At 36.7% G+C, this 17,135-nt stretch overlaps 1 protein-coding gene across 1 annotated transcript in view; it reads left to right on the forward strand.

Moving 5' to 3' along the window:
- Positions 1-4,246: 4,246 nt before the first annotated feature.
- The window catches only part of BRIP1 (BRCA1 interacting helicase 1), a 182,798-nt gene continuing 169,909 nt past the window's right edge, over positions 4,247-17,135 (forward strand). Inside the window, exons 1-5 of the mRNA XM_052658404.1 lie at positions 4,247-4,336; positions 6,399-6,510; positions 8,119-8,292; positions 14,627-14,754; positions 16,621-16,740. Of these exons, the coding sequence (XP_052514364.1) occupies positions 4,247-4,336; positions 6,399-6,510; positions 8,119-8,292; positions 14,627-14,754; positions 16,621-16,740 (624 nt within the window). The remainder of the gene's footprint in view (positions 4,337-6,398; positions 6,511-8,118; positions 8,293-14,626; positions 14,755-16,620; positions 16,741-17,135) is intronic.

A 17,135-nucleotide genomic window follows, 5' to 3' on the forward strand; every position in this document is an offset into this window, starting at 1 on the left:
AAATGAACTTATAGTTGTTTGTGTTTCATTTCACCGCTATTAACCTGAAAGGAACTGTTCAAGGGACTGGAATCCAGGACTCTGTGGTTCCAGAGCTTGTGTACCCCGTTGTGTTATGCTGCGTACATCAAAGGGCAATACAAGGTGAGAGTTGAGAGCCTTAGGGACTTAGGAGAGGAAAATCATACTAGTTACTCTGGAGTAATTATCAGTACTTAAAAGATTTTTAATATTTTAAAAATTTTGCAAAAGCAGACTATTAATTTGAAGGTATTTTTAAGAATTTACTTTTATAAATTATCCTCCTTACTGCTGACTTAATAAATGACATTTTTGCAGTACTTTCCCTTCATCTTTGCTTATGCAAATGTATTTTCACATAGTGGAACCCATAATACCCAGTTTAGCATTTGCCTTTTTTCATTTAACTTTATATGGAAACTTTTTGCCAGTTGTTTGGTTTTTATAATTATTTTATTGACTCCATAATGATTGAATTGATATAACCATCTCCCTATTAGCACTGGGACTTCCCAGGTGGCGCTAGTGGTAAAGAACTTGCGTGCCAGTGCAGGAGATGAAAGAGATGTGGGTTCTGTCTCTTGGCTGGGAAGAAGATTCCCCTGGAGAAGGAAATGGCAACCCACTCCAGTATTCGTGCCTGGAAAATCCCACGGACAGAGGAGCCTGGGGACTACAGTCCATGGGGTTACAGAGTCGGACACGACTGAAGTCACTTACCACCTTAGTACTAGACTGGGACGTATATGGTTATTTTTCAGTATTAGAATAGGCACTATTATCAATTGAGGTATTATTACTTTTCTTTTAGATTACTTTAAAAAAATATTTATTTTTGGCTACCTCAGGTCTTAGTTGAAGCCAGGGCTCAGTTATTGTGGCTTGCCGGTGTAGTTCCTCCCGTGTAAGTGGGATCCGAGTTCCCCCGACCAAGGATCCAACCCATGTCTCCTGCATTCGCAGTGCCTTGTCAAAAGTTTTTAAATTTCTCTAACAAGCAGGCAGATTCTTAACCACTGGACCACCACGGAAGTCCTAGATAAGTTTTTTAGGATAAATTTCTGAGCCTGAATTTGCAAAGGGTAGAATTTAGTCTTATGACTTAAGTTTTGTCATTTTGGGAAGATGTAGTAAAACAAAGGGAGGCAAACGAATCAACTCGCCTTTTACTGCTCCCGCCTGCAAAATACTCTTGCCTGGGGAGTCCCATGGACAGAGGAGCCTGGCGGGTTACAGTCCTTGAGGTTGCAGAATCGGCACAACTGAAGCGTCTTAGCATGTCTGCATACATGCTTGCCTGCAGCAAACCTCTCTCCCAAACTGGTTTCATGGGCTGTGAGAAACTGTCTCTGGTTTTGCTTTTTGAAACACTAATATTTTAAGCCAAGTTTACGGTAGAGTGAAAAAATTTGGCGAGATGGTGTCTAACTCTCTCTACCTTTGAGGAAAGTGTGCTTTCTTAGCAACGAGTAATTGGTCTAAAGAGGGATAGGAGGCTGATTAAGCCTTAAAAGAGGTACTGGAGACCTCGAGAGCGTATCTCTGGTTGAATGTGGACCCGGGAAAGCCTTGATTATCAGGAGGTTTTGTAGCCAGCTGTCATCCAACCTTCTCGCCTAGTTTGGCTCAGCAGTCTGGCAATTCCCGCCTGGGTCTTTACTCTGGCTTCCGCAAAGTTCGGAAATTTGAACTGGGGGGACCCGGATGAATGCTGAAAGAGCAAGGGCTTAACAGTGTTTCCTCTCCTTTGGTCTACGGACTTTAAATACGAGACGTGGAGTTTCCAAGGAAACTGAGGCACAGGTTAAGTCGCCGGTTTCAAAAAGGTACAACGGAGCAGAGAGACTTTCCCTTAAGTCCGGGGGATTCTCCGCAGTGCTTCACGCTTCTGGCGTTTCCCTTCCGGGGCCGCCGAGGACCTTGGGTCCGTTCTCACTGCGGAGGCTTTCATTGGGTGCCAGAGTGCGCGCCTCCTGACCTCGACCCACGATTGGTTCCTTGGTTTCGGTCTTGGCGAGTGTTTGGTTGTCTGAGCTCGCCCGGCGATTGGGTGCTGGGGAGTTGAGGGGCGGGAGGCGGGAATTCATCCGGGTGCTGTGGAGAGGGCTGCGGAGAGCTGGAGCGGAGAAAAGGTGGAGCGGTCGCGAGCGCTCTACTGGCCCGGGAGTCGCAGCTCGGGGAGGAAGAGAGACTAGAACCTTTCTTCTCTGCCAGGGCCCCGTTGTTTTTGCTCGTCGGTTTCGGCTTCCTTTTCTCCGGTGAAATCTGAGCCCATTCTGATTGGGTTTTCCTCAGGGCGGGCAAGTCTCTCGGGGGAAGGGCGCGACGTCGGGCAGGAGGAGGGTCCCCTCTGCTTTCGTCCCCCCGCTTTGCGGGCCCTTCGGTGTTGACTGGATCAGCAGGGTCTCGGGGGTCCCAGGTTGCTGAGGGAGGAAGGAATATGAGGAAGAAAACCTGGGGAGTGGGGAACCTGCACTTAGAGCAGAGGCCTGATTTTAGCCCGGGCGGGAGGGAAGGACGGCTCGAGCCAGATCGGTTGGTTTCCTCTTTATTCAGTGTGGGCGAAGCATCCTTATTTTGAGATACCTGTTGCCACAGCTGGGGCAGGCGGGGAGGTTGGTTTTTAGGTTCTATGTAAGAAACTGGGCCAGTCTTGAGTTGTTGGTTTAGTTTAAGGGATGCGTGTCTGCTTAGTCGCTTCAGTCGTGTCCGACTGTTTGCGACTCCACGAACAGCAGCCCACCAGGCTCCTCTGTCCACGGGGATTCTGCAGGTCAGATATTGGAATGGGTTGCCATGCGCTTCTCCAGGGGATCTTCCCAAACCCAGGGATGGAACTGAGTCTCTTTTGTCTCCTGCATTGGCAGGCGGTTCTTTACCCTTAGCGCCACCTGGGAAGCCCTAGGTTAAGGGATGAGATTCCACCAAATTTCATTGCCAGAGCTTCACAGAAACACCAAATGTTAGAACTGAAAAGTACCTTAGAATAGTGGTTCTGAACTTTTTGGGGACACATAAGCTACCGTAAAGGTTGTTACTGGCTTCCTAATCTGTTGAATTGATATTTAACCATTTCTCTGTCCTCAGATCGAATTGACCTTTTTTCCACTACTGCAAATAATTTCTCAGTTGATAACAGTGTATATCATTTTCTCCTCAATTTTCCCATATTTCCTTAGGGTATATTTCTGGGAATGAGAAATTTATGGACTTTCTCTTTAAAAAAAATGCAATCATGCACAGAAACTGTTGCATGCAATATCAAGAGATCACAGTCTTTGAATTACAGCTGTGGATCCTGCGTTAAGAGAATATGGTTTATAAGAATTGGAGATTAAACAAGATCACTTCCTGTGTATCAGATTCTGGAGTTTAGGCACATTCTGTACATTTCCTTATTTAATTCTTAACTCAGTGCCTGGTGGATATTCATAAAAACCCTATCAGGCAGATATCTCCATTTCACAGATGAAGAAATAGGCTCTGTGAGGTTAAGTGATTCGCAGTGGAATTCCAATTTAGGCTTTCCTATCTTCCAAACCCATCTTTCCATTATACCCTACTGACCTTTAAAGTAAGAACTATTGAGCTCCCATTATGTGCCCAAGGTACTTTCTTCCTTACAACAATTTTTAAATTAGGGATTATTACATGTAAAAGGGCCTTTCCAGGTAGCTCAGTGGTAAAGAACCTGCCTACCAATGCAGGAGACAGCAGAGACCCAGGTTCAATCCCTGGTTGCGGAAGATTCCTTGGAGGAGAAAATGGCAACTCACTCCAGTATTCTTGCTTGGGAAATCCCTTGGACAGAGGAGCCTGGCAGGCTGCAGTCCATAGAGCTGCAAAGATTTGGACACAACTGAGCACACAGCACAAACACGTAAGAATCTTAGTCTGGAAAAGCGAAGAGACATGATCAGGTTAAAATATCTTGAGTTGTCAGAACTTGATCTAGAACCTATACTTCCTAACTCTTGGTCCACAGCTTTGGCAGAATAGGGATGCAAATCCAGATTTGTTAGATTCCAAGACGTGCTGTTAACCACTGTGATTTGTCAGGGTAGGAAATTCTTTTACTTTCATTGTTCTGTTTATACATTTATTAATTCCAATTTTTATTTCTAGGCTTCTGTCCTAGTATTAGGTATCTGTTTTTCTTTGAATAGCCTTATTTCAATATTGATTTTCATTTCTGTTGCAGTTAGGAGTCTGAAGGAAACAAAGCATGATGTCTTCAGCTGAATATACAATTGGTGGGGTGAAGATTAACTTTCCTTGTAAAGCTTATCCATCACAGCTTGCTATGATGAATTCTGTAAGTATTTTTCAGCAGTTAAGTCTTAAGATACAGGTGCTTATAATTCATAACATACATTGAGTCTATTACTTCATATTTTTTGCAGATAGTAGATGGATTTGCTGGGCTCATTGAAGAACCTCTGACTTTTGGAAAAATAATACTGATTGCTGCTAGACTATATATATATAATTAGGAGGCAAAGGAGAGTATTCTAAAAAATGTTCTCAGCTCATCTGAAACTTCTATTTACTGAATTACTGCTTTACTGAATTACTTTGAAATTCAAAGTATTTACTATCGTTTATATAGAATACTATATTTTTCACCATAATTTTTTGAGATATTTCAATCATATAGAAAATTAATATACAAACGAGTAAAACCAACATACCAGCTTTGTTGAATCTTAATGTTTTGCCATATTTTACCTTGTTTACCTAGTGGCTCAGACGGTAAAGCGTCTGTCTGCAATGCAGGAGACCCGGGTTCGATCCCTGGGTTGGGAAGATCCCCTGGAGAAGGAAATGGCAGCCCACTCCAGTATTCTTGCCTGGAAAATCCCACGGACCACAGAGCCTGGTAGGGTACCGTCCATGGGGTCGCAAAGAGTTGGACACAACTGAGCGACTTCATTTTCACTTTTCACAAGTAAGAAGATAACTAATATCCCAAATTTATTTGTTTTCTCTTCTAGCCGTGTTGTTATACTTATATTGCATATACATGTATGCATAAATGATATTGAGTATGCTTTACATATTTTTAAACTTTGCACAATGATATGATATTGTACTCAGCTTTCTGGAGAACTTGATTTTGTGTTTTTTTTCTTAACATTAATATTGTTATTGCTTTTTAAGGATTTCTGCTATAAGTTTATTTATAGACATATCTAGTATGTTGAGTTCAAGAACTGGTGTTTTTTTAAAATGCTCCTTTTCATATTTGTTTCATGGATTATTTTTTAAGCAGTTGGTGTCTTACTATAAAGAAAGGAGAAACAAACTGAGATCCAAAGTACAAAGTCATCATAACTAGTAATTGCCACTTGTTTTCCACTGAAAATGGTAGATTCCTCCCCGGACCCTTGTTACAGTGGCTCCTGTGAACCACAGAGGTTGTGAACCTTCAGATGCTCTGTCCCATCATAGCACTGTTGGAAGTTCTGTGGCCGACGCAGAGTCTGAAGGCAGAAGAAACAGCGGCAGCACACCAGGCCCTCCTTTTCTCATGACCTTGTTTCTTGTCTAACATTATTTTTAAGATGTAGCCCTGTTGATTGATAACTCATTTTCATTCCTTATACTATACCGTTGTATTAATATCCTAGAATTTTATTTGCCCATTTTCCTCTTGATAGACGTTTAGATTGTTTACATTATTTTGCAGTTACAAACAGTACTGCCATGAACTTACACGTGTTGCCTTATATTCATTTGGGAAAGGTTTTAGGTATTTACTTAGGACTGGATTGCTGGAATTGGGTATCTTCAACTTTACTAGAAATTTTTAATTTCTGTACAAAGTGGTTGTAACATTCTCAGCAATGTCCTTTATTAAGTTTTATCAAAGATGTTAGTGTATTCTAGTTTTATAGAAATGATGGTGTTTGCGTAAGTAAGGCACCAATTACTTTTGTTTCTTTTGTGCTTGATAGTCTTTAAGTCTAACATAATTTTAGGGAGAGATATGAAGGAGTCAGGGGCTTCCCTGGTAGCTCCGTGGTAAAGAACCCCACTGCCAGTGCAGAAAACATGGGTTTGAAGCATGGTTTAGGAAGATCCCCTGGAGAAGGAAATGGCAACTCACTCCATTATTCTTGCCTGGGAAATCCCATGGATAGAGGAGCCTGGCGGGCTGCAGTCCATAGCGTTGCAAAAGAGTCAGACATGACTTAGTGACTAAACAACAACAAATAAAGGAATAAAGTCCAGATTTAACTAAATTCTAGTTCTCCTTGCTGCTGTTGCCATTTTCCCTGAATTGCATGCAACTTCTCTTCTGGTGGTTGTAAAGGAGAGAGACTTTAATGAAGTATGTTGTTTATTGATTAAAAAAATTGTTTTTGTGTTCATAGATTGTCAGAGGATTAAATAGTAAGCAGCACTGTTTATTGGAGAGCCCCACAGGGAGTGGGAAAAGCTTAGCCTTACTTTGTTCCGCTTTAGCATGGCAACAGTCTCTTAGTGGTAAGTAGTTGGTTGATATTTTCAGGTTGCGTATTGGGTCCTGAAAAAAATCCGATGAAGTACTTTTTACCCAGAATGATTCAACCATGTCCTAGCTAATTTAAATATTCTCTTTTAAGATATTTCTTTATAATCAGTTCTGTGTCTTCTAAAAGAGTTTGAGTTTAGCACAATGTGTTCACTTAATCCTAAAATAATTTTAAATGTAAGATAGTCCTTTATTTGATGATTCAGAGTATACTATACATAAGAACCTTGGAATACTTAAAGAATGATTATGAAAATAGTTAGAGGATAATTTGTATGTAAAAGATTCAAGAGATGGGGCTGACATAATTATATAGCATATACAAATAGTTGCTTTTTTTGAATAAATCCTTTAATATTGTTGCTTATCTCATAACATTAGAAAATGGGATACATAAAAAGAAAAATTCTAGTTGATCTAAAAAGAAAAATTCTAGTTGATCTTTCTCCTTATTTGGATGCCAGAGCAGAATTCTGTCCTAAGCAGAAGTTTATTGTAATATTGTTTTTATGGATTTGTATTATTTCCCATTGCTTTATTTGCTTACATATGTCACATTTACTAACAAAAAATAGCACCTAAATTTGTGAAAGACTATTTTATATGATAAATCTGAAAGACAATATTGGATGCATTTTAGTTACATGATTAGATGGCTTTGACCTAAAGTATTAGGAGAATTTTAAATTATGGATATGTATATGTATATATGTATGTGTGTATATACACACACATTCATGTTTTTTAAAAAATATTTTTGCTACTGGTAAGACTATTAAAGATTAAAAGTAAATATTTTATAAGCTTTTGGTTATCCACTTTGTTTCTTACTGATGTTTATCTTTGGTAAAAATGAGATTATCTGTTAATGAAATTTTAATGGGAGACTCTGGAAAATGTATTTATGTAGTGAAGATGGGAAACTAATATCAGTACTGTATATAGAAAATAAAATACACTAGTCAGATTTTTTAATATCTGTATTATATTCTCATATACTAGAACTATTGCAATTTTGTATTTAATTATTAAAAATTACCTGTTTAATTTGAATATTGACTTTAAACTGTGTTTTGATACAGATATCAAAAATGATATTATGAAACATGTTTTTTGAAATAGAAGTATAATGTGGGAATGATGTAACCCTTTTTTGTTTACATTATTATTTACCGTATTGAACTTTCAAGTTCTTCAGTTAGGAAAATAGCAGTAATTAAGAATGTAAGTAATTGAGAATATACTTTAGGTATACTTAGTATTTTGATATATCTCAGTAGTGGTTGTGGCTTTTTTACATTATTAATCTTTGACTATTATTGGATTTTTCTAAATCATGTAAATTTGTTGTTAGCTTCTCTGTATATGTTTCTGGCATAAGTGTTTCTCTCCTGTCCTCATTCGATGCTGCAGACTGAGTGATCAGCTTGTCCAGATCTGCCAGGTAGTTTTCTGATTTTAGCCCTGAAATTCTGAATCCTGAGAAATCTCCTAATCTTGGGCAAAAAAAGGGTGGTTGTGTATGCTAGCTGTGAAGAAAGATTAATGTTTTTTTTAATTAGAGATTCTTTCATTTCTAGGGAAGCCAGTGGATGAAAGCTTAAGTAAGAAAACTGAAGTACCATTGTCGTGTTGTTGTACATGCCATTCAAGGAATTTTGCGAACAGTGACGTGCACCAGCGAACTTCGTATCATTTCAGCAGTCCAAGAACACCACCTTCTGAAAGAAATGGTGCTTTGTCAGGTTCTCAAGGTAGTTTATATTTTGCCTGGGTCTGTTGGTATCTGTGATAGAAGTATTAATTATTGCTGTTATGATACCTAATGTAGATAAATTTGGTTAGCATAATTGGTTATGTATTTCTACCTGATTTCTCTGGAATTATTTTAAATAATGCATAGAATGGTCAGAAATCCTTGGACTGTTTTCTTGGCCTCACTTTTAATTGATTCAAACATGTTGCTAAAGTAAACCATTTTTAAAGAAGGCAAGGCAAAATTAGTGATACTCAGAAACATGTTATTTGTAGGCAGTATTATTAGTTATATGATAGAATTTTATAAAACATATTGATCTCTAAGCATAAGACAAAATCTAATTAGCCTCACTTATTCTTGGTAAGTTTGCCTGAACTTCTGAGACCAGTATCCTATTTGAGAATCAGCTATGTTTCAAGTATGATCCTTAAATGTGTGTGTGTTAGTCACTCAGTCGTGTCCTACTCTTAATGACTCCATGGACTGTAACCTACCAGGCTCCTCTGTCCATGGAATTCTCCAGGGAAGAATACCAGAGTGGGTTGCCATGCCCTTCTCTAGGAGATCTTCCTGACCCAGGGATCAAACGCAGGTCTCCTGCATTGCAGGCAGATTCTTTACTATTTGAGCTACCTAGGGAGTTCTTACTAGATTTATTTAAGAGAAATATATTATTAATAACATAAGATTATTAATTTAAAGATATTTCTTGTGCTTTGACTGTATAGAAAAGATGGATTATTATTTGCCTAAGTCAGAAACCTAGGACACATCCTATACACTTTGCTCTTCCTTATTCCCCCATATAGATTTCTATCTCCATTGATATCTCCTAGTCCAAACTATCATCTCTTGTTCAGAGCATGTAATAACTCCTTTTCTGCTTTCACTCATGCCATTCCTTAACTAATGGCAATCAATAGCTGGGAGAAAAGAGGTTGCCATGATTGACTTATGTCTACACAGTATCCACTTTCTAAAATCAAGGATGAATTCATCTTCCGCTAAAGCACTTGACTGTAGAGGATGTTAGCTGCTTGAACTGAAGTGTGTTTCTGTTGGGAATGAGGACGAGGAAGTGGACTAGATACTGGAGAGGTGACCACTTCTGTTGTCTGCAGGGTTTTGACTGTTAACTCTCTTGGCTTTCTTTCCATTCCTTCAAAGGGGCATGCTTTCTCCTTTGCGTGTGTTAATGTCTCTTCTGAATCAGGTTCCATCTTTAACTTGTTTACTTGCTCTTCCTTTAGCGCTCAGCTTAAATATCACTCTTTAAGGCAGCCATACTGCTGTTTCCATCGGATTAGATTTGGTTTCCCTGTTATATTCTGTCATTTCACTGTGTGCCTCTCCTTCATAGCACTTGTTACAGCTTATATTATCCATGTGTTTGTGCGCATCTTTTATTAATCTCTGCTTCACTGGCAATCCACTCCAGCACTCTTGCCTGGAAAATCCCATGGATGGAGGAGCCTGATAGGCTACAGTCCATGGGACCCGCAAAGAGTCGGACACAACTGAGTGACTTTACTTACTTTCCCCTAGCAGACTGTATAGTCTATGAGATCAGGAACTATGTCATTTTTCTCATCATTGCATAACTAGCAGAGTGCCTGGCATATAGGTAGTAGTTAGATAAATACCTATTGTATGAATGAATGGAATTGATTTTGAGCTAATTATTAGAACTCTGGCTTGTTTTATGTACAACCTGAATTTTTTTTTTTTTAAGATAGCTTTATTGAAATATCCTTGACATAACAAACTATATATTTAAATGGTACATTTGGATCAGGTTTAACGTAAGAGTATTTCCCTGAAACTTTCGCCAACATTAAAATAGTGAATATATCTATCATCTTCAAAAGTTTACTCATGCTCTTTTGTTATTCCTCCTTCCCACCTCTAATTCTTCCTCCCCAAACAACCTCTAATTCATCCTCCCCAGACTCAGGTCTCCTGCATTGCAGGTGGATTCTTTTACCATCTGAGCCACGAGGGAAGCCCTGCAAACTGTTTATACAGTCACCTGTTGTTGTATATTTGAGTTGTTACTAGTTTCGGGGCTGTTATTACAAATAAAGCTGTTAGGAACGTTTGTTTATAAGTCATTGTTACAGACATATGTTTTTACTTTCCTGGGTAGTTATCTAGGAATGTAATGACTGGATCACTTATGGTTAACTTTTTAAGAAACTTCAAAACTATTTCCCAGAGTGGTCATGCCATTTTACATTCCTACCAGCAGTGTATGAGGATATTCTCGTTTCTCTACATCTTGGCCGACAGTGGTTTGGTAATCTTTTTAGCCATTCTAATAAGCTTATTGTTGCTGTTCAGTCACTGTCACGTCCACCTCTTTGTGACACCATGGACTGCAGCATACCAGTCTCCTGTGTCCTCTGCTATCTCCTGGAGTTTGCTCAGATTTGTGTCTGTTGAGTTGGTGATGCCATCTAGCCATCTCATCCTCTGCTGCCCCTTCTCCCTTTGCCTTCAATCTTTCCCAGCATCACTCATATTATAAGTTTATAGTGGTATCTTATTGTGGTTTTATTTCACATTTCCCTAATGACTTGTGATGTTGAGCATCTTTTCATGTGCTTATTAGCCATTTGTATATCTTTGATGAACTGTTGAAATCTTTTGCTTGTTTATTGTTTTTTCCTTATTGTTAAGTTTTAAGAGTTCTTTATACATTTTTGAGTACAAGTTTCTTTTTTTAATCAAATTTAGTTTTAGGTTTTACTTTTAGGTCTGAGGGTTAATTTTTGTATATGGTGTGAGTGTGGATTCAAGTTCATTTATTTGGCATATGAATATCTAATTGTTCAGCACCATTTATCAAAAAGGCTGTTCTTTATCTGCTGTATTGTTTTTTAACTTTGTAAAAAATCAATTTTCAATATGTACGCAACTTGAATTTTAATATAGTTGTGAGTTAGAGTTATTTAGAATAATCTTTTCAAGGATCAGATGGGGTAAATCTAGGTTATATTCTGATACTGTCTTTATATTTTTAAGTAAATTCTTTAGAAATATGTAACTTAAATATAGAAAAGCACACAGAATTCTAAGTGTATAGCTTGATGAATTTTCCCAGAGTAATTACACTCATGTAACTACCACCTAGATGAAAAACAGGACAAAGCCAACACCCCAGTGGCACTTCTCATGTTCTTTTCCACTTGGTATTCTTTCTCATTATAGGTAGTTGCTATTTTCCCTATGTCATCATTGATGAGTTTTGCTTCTTCATAGAAATGGAATTATATTTGTACTCTTGTGTCTGTCAACTTTTGCCTAAAATATTTCTGAGATTCATTTGGGTTGTTGCATAAAGTAGTGGTTCTTATAACTTTATTTTATGGTATATAATAGATTATATGCCATAATTTATTAATCCATTCTACAGTTGTTAGACATTTGGGTGGGTCCTTATTTTGGTTATTGATCTTTTATGAGTATTCTTATTCTTTCTGGTACAGATAGGTAAATATTTTCTATTAGATATATAGCTTGGAATAGAATTGCTACTTTTGATATATATGATTATGTTGAGCTATAGTAGATAATGCCAACATTTTCCAAATGATTGAACCAATTTTGCACCCCTTTGCCTTACATTTAGTAGTATGTGGAAGTTATGTTGTTCAGCATTCTTTTAGCACTGGATATTTGAGTCTTTTTAAATTTTAGCTATTCTGGTTCCTTTGTGGTGTTCTTGTGAGTTTTAATTGATATTTCTCTGGTAACTAATGAGATTGAATATCTTTTAATGTATTTATTGGTCATTTGAATATCCCCTTTGGTGAACTACCCCTTCGAGTGTTTGCCCATTTTTGTGTTAGGTTGTTTCTTACTGATTTCCAGGATTTGTTTTTGTTTTAAATATATTCTGAATATACTTAATTTCTTTATAACCTTTTATTTTAAAGATTTAACAACTTTGGTAAGCTTTTTGCAAACTCCCCTACTATAAAGACTAGGAAGATAAGCCTTTTTGTATATGCACATGATATAATTTTTTTTCGTGAATTGGAGTTAATCATATTTGACACATGGCAGTTTAGTTTTTCTATAACTGGATTATTGTTTTTGGTAGATGTTCCATACCCTTTAATGAGTCCTACGAATTTGCCCCTTGGTTTATTTGGGGAAGGGAGTGGCAACCTACTCTAGTGTTCTTGCCTGGAAAATTCCATGGACAGAGGCGCCTGGAGGGCTACAGTCCCTGGGGTTGCAAAGAATTGGACACGACTGAGCGGCTAACACTTTTTCAGCATTGGCACTATTACCATTTTGAATAGGATAATTCTGTGTTGTAGATAATTCTGTCCTGCACGTTGTAGAATGTTTAGAAGCATCTCTCAGGCCTCAACCCACTAGATGCCAGTAGTACACACCCTCCTCCCATCTTGTGACAATCAAAAATGTCTCCAGATGTTGCCTAATGTCCCTGGGGTCTAGGGTGGGATTGTTAAAACTAGCCCAGTTTAAGAGTCACTGATCTAGATTTGTTTGTGGTTATTTTACTAGTTTGCCAGGAAATTGTAAAGCTCAAAATTACATGTGTTTTCTAAAATTTGTATGGGAATACAAAGGACTAAGAACAGCCAAGACAGTTTTCAGGAAGCAGGTTGAGGTGAGAGGACGTGATCTGTGAGATATCCTGATTCGTTATATGTATATGGCTATAATAATTAAAACAGCATGGTATTAGCATAGTGGAAAATAGTGGAGAACCCAAATTCCATTCTACATGTATGCTGAAACTTGATTTTTTTAATAGAAGTGCTTCTGTATAGCAGAAGGCACAGAGGGGTTTTCCTATAAGTAGTGAAGCCTCAATCATGTCTGACTCTGCAACCCTGTCCATGGGATTTTCCAAGCAAGAATACTGGAGTGGGTTGCCATTTGACTATTAAATATCCGTAGGAAAAAAATTAAAATAGGAGTCCTACTTTACTCTATACACAAAAACTCATGCCAGGTAGATTAAAGACCTAGGTATAAAAGACAGAACTCTTAAGATTTTAGAATATAATGAGTTTCAAACTATGTTCCTAAGAGCCTAAGGAAGAAACATAGCTTATAGGGAGAAGGGGACAATGGATCAGCAAAATTCTAGGCCTTTCATTGTATTTTAGAAATCCTAAGCAATATTTCTGTAAAAAATATAGTCCTCCTCAGAAAAAGCTTGAAAACCAGTGCTGCATGACATATTCACTTCTTTGTTTGTGCAAACTCGAACTTCTTTTTTTTGAAAATGGATCGGATCTGCTGCTCATAGGGCTTTCTCCCCTTAATAGTCTGTAAATCTTTTAAGGCCAGGAACTTTTTTCTTCATTGTTTTCCGTGGTGTCTGGAATTGTATGGACTCAATATAATAAATGCTTGAATAAATGAATTGAAACTCTGGGAGTGGAGGGAATGTGTAGAGAAGAGCACAGAGTGAGGAAAGTACTTTTAAGAATGCTCACGTTTTAGGGAAAGGGAGAAACCGCTGTATAGGAACAGTTAAGAACGGTGTTACAGAAATTAAGGAGAAAGGAAATGTGTTTGTTATGTTCCAAGAAGACAGAGTGTTATGTTTGGCTGTATGCCTAGAGGTTATGTGTATGGATTTTGGAGTCAGACAGCAGGAGTCAAGTCACATGCAGGCCTTGCCTTTTACTTGCCATATGATATGAGCATGTTACTTGACTTCTTTTAAAACCTAGTGCTCACATTTATAAAATGGGGATAATATTTGGTGATTAAGAGGTCACTGATAAACGAGATTGAGCTTTCAGGATTGTGGAATTAAAAAACAGATTTTAGGAGCTTGATTCTACTGTGTTTTTAGACTGAAGATCATAGAGAATTTTAGTAGAAAAGAAACATTAAATAAGGCACTGTAAAGAAAGATTTTTATACAGATGAAAAGTTTTTGAGATACTCTTACAGTTATATTTTTTAAGCCACATTATTGGAAGTGGTCTACAAAAGTATAAACCTATTAAAAATCAAGGCTGGACTTTTCCTCTTGAAAACATTTCTTACAATGTTTGCTCTTTGTTAAGTAAATTGAGTGATAAATAAGTGATTTTAAAGATGTTTAGCATTTCATATTTTAAAGTATGTTTTGAAGTTATTAGAAATGTCAACATCTTTTTAAAAATTGAAGTGTACTTTATTTACAATATTATATTATTTTCAGATGTACAGCATAGTGATTCAGTATTTTTACAGATTAAAATCTGACATCCTAACTCCAGTTTTTTTTCCTGGAAAAATTGACTAAATGTGATCTACTTACACTAATTTTTTATGACTTCTTATATAAGACTCTCCTGAAAAAACTACACTGGCTGCAAAGCTATCTGCTAAGAAGCAGGCATCTATCTGTAGAGATGAAAATGATGATTTTCAAGTAGAGAAGAAAAGAATTCGACCCTTGGAAACTGCACAGCAGGTAAACAGTCTTGGCAGTGAAATAATCCCATTAGTTATGGCTGAACAAGGTAGTCAAGTATCAGTCATTTTCAGTGGCATGTGTAGAGATTAGTTGGATAGTGTCAGATATAAATTTAACGGTCAGTTACTGTAATTTCATTTTATATATTTATTCATTACAAAGGAGCTTGTTATAGTAGATTATTCATAGTAGCATGTCATTAAAGTGAAACTGAATGATGCTTATTTATATTTAAGAAATTTGATAGTAAAACATTTACTTATGGCATGTTTTAATAATAGAGTTACTTTGTACTTTTAACTGCTCTGTTTTTTTAATCTAACAATGGTGTTTTCTTTTGGCCAGAATACCTCTGATACAAGTATTTAGGTCAGATATTTTTGATATTGATAGTTTTAATCTAATGATAAGGATTACTCTTATTTATTGAGTTTTTATTATGAATAATTATAAAATATGTTTATTGCTAAAGACCAAAATTACTAGAAGTTTTAAATGAAATATACTTTTAATAGGTGAATAGAGTTCATGGCATTGAACTCTTATATTTTCTCATAGAGTTCATAGCATTGAGGTAGGGAGACTGGACTTTAATAAATTTAGTTACAAATAAAGAGTATTAATTAGCATGTCATTGTAGAGAATTGTATATTTTTAATTGAATATTCTCAAAAAATGTTTGCATTTTTATATAGTTTGTTCCATGTACAATCCTAACTTCCATAATTAAACCTTGTTTTTAGAAATAGAATAAATCCATTTTCTAGGTTTATATTTGGAAAAGTACTAATTACAAATGAAGTGTGAATCTTTAAAAATTTTTACCAGCAAAATGTGTACTTACAGTTGGATGTTGTAAAGTAGACAACCTTTATTCCCTGATTTCATTGGCTTTCATTTCTTTTTATTTATTTATTTATTTTAATTTTTATTTTTACTTTATTTTACTTTACAATACTGTATTGGTTTTGCCATACGTTTACATGAATCCACCACGGGTGTACATGAGTTCCCAAACATGTACACCCTCCCACCTCCCACCCCATATCATCTCTCTGGATCATCCCCGTGCACCAGCCCCAAGCATGCTGTATCCTGCATCAAACATGGACTGGCGATTTGTTTCTTACATGATAGTATACATGTTTCAGTGCCATTCTCCCAAATCATCCCACCCTCTCCCTCTCCCTCAGAGTCCAAAAGTCCGCTCTACACATCTGTGTCTCTTTCATTTCTTTTTTGATAGTAATGAATTATCAGTAGAAATGCTTTTTTTTCCCTTCATAGTTTGAATACATAGGTTTTTGGCAAGTAAGAAAAAGCACATGTAGTTTGGAAAGAAAACAGTGGTATTTATAAAAGAAATTTAGTCAAATACAGTTTGGATTATTAGTTATCTAACAAGTAATATAATAATAGTAATCAAATAATTTATTCTATCATATAGGAAATAATGAATATTTACATTCAAATTTTTTATTGTGTTTTTTTTAAATTTAGAATAAGCTTTTCATGTTTATTTAATTTTCCAATTGGATATATAATTGGACTTGGTATAATGCTATTCTTGGTGTCCATATGGTGGGACTATTTTATGGGAAGATCATTTTACAATGCAGAGTTTTGACACATCACTAATTAATGCTCTTTTGGTTGGAATTTGAGAGATATTACTGTATTCTGTTTTATTTAAGTCTTGTAATAAAGTGCCTATTTGTTAGAAATTTGATTGTTACTAGTTAGAAATAGTCATTTCTTTTTAATGCGAAAAGCACACACTATAGCTGTTTTGATCTTTGAGAACAACTAGCCTCATCAGACTTTTAGTTTACAATAAACTTCAATTTGGTTCTGTATTTACAGATCAGAAAACGTCATTGTTTTGAGAAGGAGGTACACCATTTGGATGCAAAAGTTGCTTCAGGAAAGACCACAAAACTCAACTCTCCATTAGGAAAGATAAACTCCATTTCTCCACAGAATGTATGTATTTATGACATTGTTCAGTTTAAAGAAGGCAAATGTGGTATTTGTTAATGCATTTTTGAAAAAGAGAAAGACTAGTATAATCATGAGTAGAGAAAAACTCAGAAGTCTTAAGTGCTATTACATGTCTGCTGCTGTGAGAAATGGGAAACCTGTGCTCTTTGTGCCCGTTTCTTCACTTATAAAATAAGAGAATTGAACTGAGATGAGATCTGAGAAGTTTTTTTTTTCCCTCTTGTACATTCTAATGTTTGTGAATTCCACTTCCTAAAGTTCTTTCAGTGTTCTTAGGGCATCAGTTCTCAAATTAGGCCAGGGAACTCCAGAGATTCCTGAGATTGTTTTTAGGCAGTCTTTGGGGTCAGATGTGAAGTCAAGTGGACCTTAGAAAG

The sequence above is a fragment of the Budorcas taxicolor genome, chromosome 19 (genome assembly GCF_023091745.1).
Source record: "Budorcas taxicolor isolate Tak-1 chromosome 19, Takin1.1, whole genome shotgun sequence".
Classification (NCBI taxonomy): domain Eukaryota; kingdom Metazoa; phylum Chordata; class Mammalia; order Artiodactyla; family Bovidae; genus Budorcas; species Budorcas taxicolor.